General features: G+C 43.0%; 1 protein-coding gene and 1 long non-coding RNA gene across 16 annotated transcripts in view; one reads left to right on the top strand and one right to left on the bottom strand.

Moving 5' to 3' along the window:
• ptprt (protein tyrosine phosphatase receptor type T) overlaps positions 1–5,563 on the top strand; it is a 385,704-nt gene that overhangs the window by 347,282 nt on the left and 32,859 nt on the right. For all 15 annotated transcript variants that reach the window (XR_004331615.1, XM_032513298.1, XM_032513297.1 and 12 more), the window contains one exon: positions 649–765. Coding sequence is in view for 14 of the 15 variants with exons in the window: in XM_032513298.1 (XP_032369189.1) it covers positions 649–765 (117 nt within the window). In the remaining variant the exon portion in view is untranslated. The remainder of the gene's footprint in view (positions 1–648; positions 766–5,563) is intronic.
• Positions 1–5,563, bottom strand: part of LOC116687720 (uncharacterized) — a 22,455-nt gene that overhangs the window by 5,306 nt on the left and 11,586 nt on the right. The gene's annotated exons all lie outside the window — the stretch shown is intronic.

Below are 5,563 nucleotides of genomic sequence, written 5' to 3'. Positions count from 1 at the left end.
TCATGGGGGGGCCAAATTCTCTGGGCGGGCAAAGCAGAGAAAGGGGAGGTAAGGGGCAAGATTCCATCCATGCTTTCATTTTCTCAAAGGCAGAGCAGGATACCCAGGGCTCTGTTTACACCTGTCACCTTTTCTAGCCACTGGGGGAATAGGCAGGCTGGGGGAACTCATATTAAAGTTAAAACACCTCATAAGGTGAAAGTTTCATGCCATGGGACCTTTAACAATAATGAAACTTTGACCCAAATGTTAACACCAATCTTGTAACCTAATTAGAGCAAAAGCCTGCTGATGGTATTCACGACTGCAAACATCTGATGATCCAGATGTGTAGTCTGGTAACAAATGGATTCATCACATCTGTCTCCACAATACCACCGCCTTAGGGTGCCTTCAGTCAGAGCTTCTGAATGACTTTACAATGTTATCCAGTAATTTTGAATCAATTTCTTTCAAATGCGGAATGATGAATGTCTGCTAAGTAGCAAATTAGTATGCAGGTGAAGCAATCTTGATATTATTCATCTTTTATTTTATTCATGGTGAGTGCCCATGTTATTCATTCATGTTAATGCTCATTGGGTGATGAAGATTGGCATGTAGGACTTATTTTACCTCAGAGTTTGACTTTAAACCTGTCTTGTCCAGGTGAAGTGTGTGCGTTACTGGCCGGATGAGACCGAGGTTTACGGAGACATCAAGGTGACGCTGATAGAAACCGAACCCCTGGCTGAATACGTCATACGGACATTCACCGTCCAAAAGGTAAACATGAAAAATATCGGTTTTCTTCCCTGATATCACACAATGATGCACATGTTGATTCATCTGAAATAATATTTCCCGTGTTCCAATACCTTTTCTTCCTTCCCCATAGCAATTCTGATACCTGAACTTGAATATCGGCCCACACCACTAGCCTGGAAATCCAGACCCAAACCCGAAAGATTAAGGGTCTGGCATTGAGTACTGAAAGTCTCGTTCTTGATAAACAGTGGCAATTACGTTACATTAAGAGATAATGGAACTACGAGAAATAGTAGTTGTAGTAGATCATGGCGTAGCAGGGGACTGCAGGGCATAGCAGGGTGGAGCAGGACGTAGTAGGGTGTAGTAGAGCAAAGCAGGATGTAACAGGGCAAAGCAGGGTGTAGCAGGATGTAGCAGGGTGTAGCAGAGCATAGCGGGATGTAACAGGGCAAAGCAGGGTGTAGCAGGATGTAGCAGGGTGTAGCAGCATATAGCGGGATGTAACAGGGCAAAGCAGGTGTAGTCAGGAAGTAGCCGGGTGGTAGAAGAGATAGAGCATGTAACAGGTGCAAGCAGGTGTTAAATCAGTATGTAGCGTTGTATCAGAGTATAGCGGGATGTAACAGGGCAAAGCAGGATGTAGTAGGGTGTAGCAGAGCATAGCAGGATGTAACAGGGCCTAACAGGGTGTAGCAGGATGTAGCAGGGTGTAACAGGGCATAGCAGGGTCTAGCAGGATGTAGCAGGGTGTAGCAGAGCATAGCAGTATGGAACAGGGCATAGCTGGATGTAGCTGGATGTAGCAGGATGTAGCAGGTTGTAGCAGGGTGTAGCAGAGCATAGCAGGATGTAACAGGGTATAGCATGGTCTAGCAGGATGTAGCAGGGTGGAGAGTAGGACCACGGCGACAGCTTCATCCATGATTTTAGGTGCCACCCTAATCAAAGGAAAACTGCTGGGTGACAGAAAACATAGGGGCTCCGGGGAATAGTCTCCCCAGAGCTAGCACTGTTACATCTTATGTTAAGATATTGTGGCTCTAGTTTACAGAATATTTCCCACATGATTCAAGGATCTGAACCCTTGAATCATGCTCTCTAGCTGCTCACTGCCACTCATGTTACTTATGGCTTCCTTTTTTTAGTCGAAACCCAAAACCTAGATTACCATAACCGCCACTGTGTGACTGGGGATTTGAAGTGATGAGAAGTGTTGACTTGTTTGTTTCTAAATGTTTAAGAGGAGGCTTGAAAGCGTGATCGGGTCCCTGGTAATCAGCCAGGAGGGATTTGAGAGCAGAACAAACGCGATGCTGAGCTCCGAGGCTCTGCACAGTCAACGGACAGACAGCCAAACACACTTCACAATAAGAGACATCTGATCCAAATCTTTGATTTTTGAACTACTTTATTTTCATCTTCTCCTTCTTCATATCCATTTTTTATTTTGCTTTTCTTCTCTGTGTTGTATTTACTGTTTCTCTGTTATCCCCACACATTTAACTTTCTACTTCTCTTTTTTTTGCTTCAGGTAATTCATTTCCGTTGACTTATTTGCATGACTGCTCATTAAAAGCACATTACAACAGTCAGCAGTAGTTCACATGGAAACAATAATTCATAATTATTAAAACCATGTTCAAAACGTGATACAACTTTAATATCAGACACTCGTAATGACTGACTAAATCATTTCTCTTTCCTGTCTGCTGTATTGAGTTGTTTTCTTCTCTCTCTTTCTACACCTCTTGTACATCTCTTTTTTTCCATCCTGTATTTTCTTCCCTTCACTCGTGGGAAAAGCAGCTTATGAAGACGAGTCTTCAAGTCCTCGCTGTCAGCTCGTTTAGCAAACCATTAATCCATACCACCTCTCTACGTGTGTGTGTGTGTGTGTGTGTGTGAGTGTGTGCGTGCACAACTACTTTAAAATTCAAGGGAAAGCTGACTTTGAAATGCCTGTCATTTTGCTGTGTGCATTAATGCGTATGAACACACACCAGACACACACACTCATTTACACAAAATTCTACAGTAGGTTCTATGACTGTAGACTGTGTGTGTGTGTGTGTGTGGGGGGGGGGGGCAGAGAGAGAGAGACTGAGTGTGAAGAACAAAGAGAAAGCAATAAAGAGCGGGACAAAGAGGGCGAGAGTACACTGTACAGGTTTTGCACCACCGTTTAATAGCTTTTATTTCAATGCATAATGAGAGCATAAGGAGAGAGAGAGAGAGAGGAGAGAGAGAGAGAGAGGCAGATAAAAAACAGGCAGATCACAAGAAACATATTTGAGTGTCAGAATCAGTCCACTAATAGTTGTGGGTGACAGAGGCAGTAGGAATAGTGTTCCTCTGCTCACCAGTGTAAAATGTTCATTTTATCTGTGAAATTGGAAATCTTTTAAACCATACCATATAAACTAAGTGGATGGCAACATAGGGGCAGCTGGTGCTGAACCCCAGCGCCCTGCATGGCAGCTCCGCCAACCATTGGTGTGTGAGTGATTTGTGTGTTTGTGTGTGAATGGGAAATTGTTAAGCGCTTTCTCCAGTAAGGGGAAAGCGCTATATGAAGCACTCCATTTACCATTCGTTTCCCAGAGCAGCGTCCTCATTTTGAATCATGCAATCCACATAAAACACAGTGGGGATAATCTTAACTTTACATCGCCAGGTAAAAGCCATATCCACTGCTTAGAGAAAAAAAGAGCCTAAACTCCAATGATCATCATGATCTGATCTAGATGTGGTCATCCTGTTTGGGCCTATGTTAAATATGAAAGCAGGTCAGCCAAGACCAATAAATCAAACGTACAACTGGCACCCAAAACAACAGTCTAGTAGTCCCATGTGTAGCTGAAGTGTACAATTTTTGGAGCCAGTTTCACAGTATTTTTTAGAACCCAACAAGAAACTGCAACAGGGCTTAGTTCACTCGATGGACCTCATCCAAAATGGCAACAAAGTAATCTGGCCTATGGCACTCAGATCTGGAGAAACCAAACAATTGCGTGCCACAGTGAAGACCAAGCTGCACAGGGCAGAACTCAGCAGTGTACACACATCTACAGGCAAACAAACACAGCTTTGAGGACCAGCGCATACACATATTAGATAGAAAGGACAGATGGTTTGAGAGATGTGCAGAACAGCCTGTTTACAGACGAAGCCATCTGTAATTTCCTGTCCCTCCAAGCTGGGCCCAAGCAGGTCCATGGTTGGACTGTGGCCTGGCATTAGCTGGAATCAAATCCCCATGCGATGACTTAGTGAACGCAGGTTCTTTACATTCATTCCCTGAAAGAACAAAGCCGGCCTGCCTTGTGGCATGATCCCAATTTTGCTTCAAAACTTACCATTTTCAGTGTGCAGGTTGCTAGCTCAAAGGTCGTTGTCGTTTCCAGAAACCCAAGTTTTGCGGCAATTATCCAGTAAATGAACTGCCATCGATCCAGACTAAGGACAAACTAACCAAATGTTTATACACAAAGAAATTATGGTCACACTTTACTTGAAGGTATCTACATAAGAGTGTCATGACACGGTCATAAACATGTCATAAACAAACAAGTCAGAAACCTTTCTGACGTAATTCCTCTTTAGTAAGCGTCATTCGGTTTTGTCTTGACAAGTTTATGGTTAGGATCATGGTTCATGTGTCCTAACTGTGTCCTGACAGTGTCATGTGGTCATGACAGTGTCATGTCATTCTTATGTAGAAGTGTTACCAAAAGTGCTCCTGAAATTATGAACTGCTTTAGTTTTAGGAAAGAACACCACTTAGTGAGAGTTTGGAAAAGATTGTGGGTGTTAAAATCTATCTCAAACTAGAGAAACCGACGGTTTCCAGTGTCTACCTGACAGTGTTCACATTAGGATATGATTGAGAACAGGGACTCGACGTCTTCGTTTAACTGAAGTTTTCCACTTTGAGTGAACCCGCCCCACTGGTGGGCGTAATCGCCCCGTGGGGATAATACCTGGATTATTCCCATACATCTCTGAAACATCCGCCGTCAAATCTCTTGTCTAGTAAGAGAAACGTCACTCAGACAAAGACGGCCCTGTGTAATTTAGAAACTATTATGCAATGTGTTTTAGTAATGTCTTCCCCCTAGTTCTTTCCTCTCACCATCCCATTCGTCTTTCATTTTTTGAAGTTTTCAAGTTCACTTACAGGATTTCTTTTTAATCCATTTTTCATCTGCATTGGTTTAAAATCTTAGAAGCCTTCTTAATGAAACTACTAGGTGGCGGACATGGACACACATTCTGAAATAGGGATTTTGTTATGTTGTGTCCACCACCAAAAAACCCTGCTAATGTCCGGTTAAAAAAGCCACGGCTCAGCTTTCAGCTGAAAGAGAAGCTGTGCATTTTGTCACAGTGACCTCGAGGAAGAGGCTGCTCCTCGCTCGTTCAGTCATTACAAGTTGTTCCCGAAAGCCAAGAGAATAATAACAATAAATCATATTAAAACACAGCACATCTTTATGTGTAACTCTTGGATTGCTCACATGAAAAGCAGGGCCCATTTTGGGTGTCACCATTTTAGTATTTTAGAGCCAGAAGTGACCATATTTGGACAAAAAAATGTAGAGTTGGAGAGGATGACAAGGCCAAGCCAGTATTTTGTATCTTTTCAACGGCACTGTGGTAAACCTAACACTAAAGAGGGAAAGTTCAGGATTTTTAACCCTTCTAATGTGAGTAAATACCCTTTGTCTGCATGTACGTACACCGAAACTTAAATCACCAGCTAATGCTAGCGCTAGCAAGCTAGCTTGGTTGGTTGGCAGAATGCTGAACAAGA

This window comes from Etheostoma spectabile, chromosome 4 (assembly GCF_008692095.1).
Source record: "Etheostoma spectabile isolate EspeVRDwgs_2016 chromosome 4, UIUC_Espe_1.0, whole genome shotgun sequence".
Lineage (NCBI taxonomy): Eukaryota > Metazoa > Chordata > Actinopteri > Perciformes > Percidae > Etheostoma > Etheostoma spectabile.
Note: the sequence above shows the minus strand (reverse complement) of the source record. Positions and strands in the feature narration are given on the sequence as shown.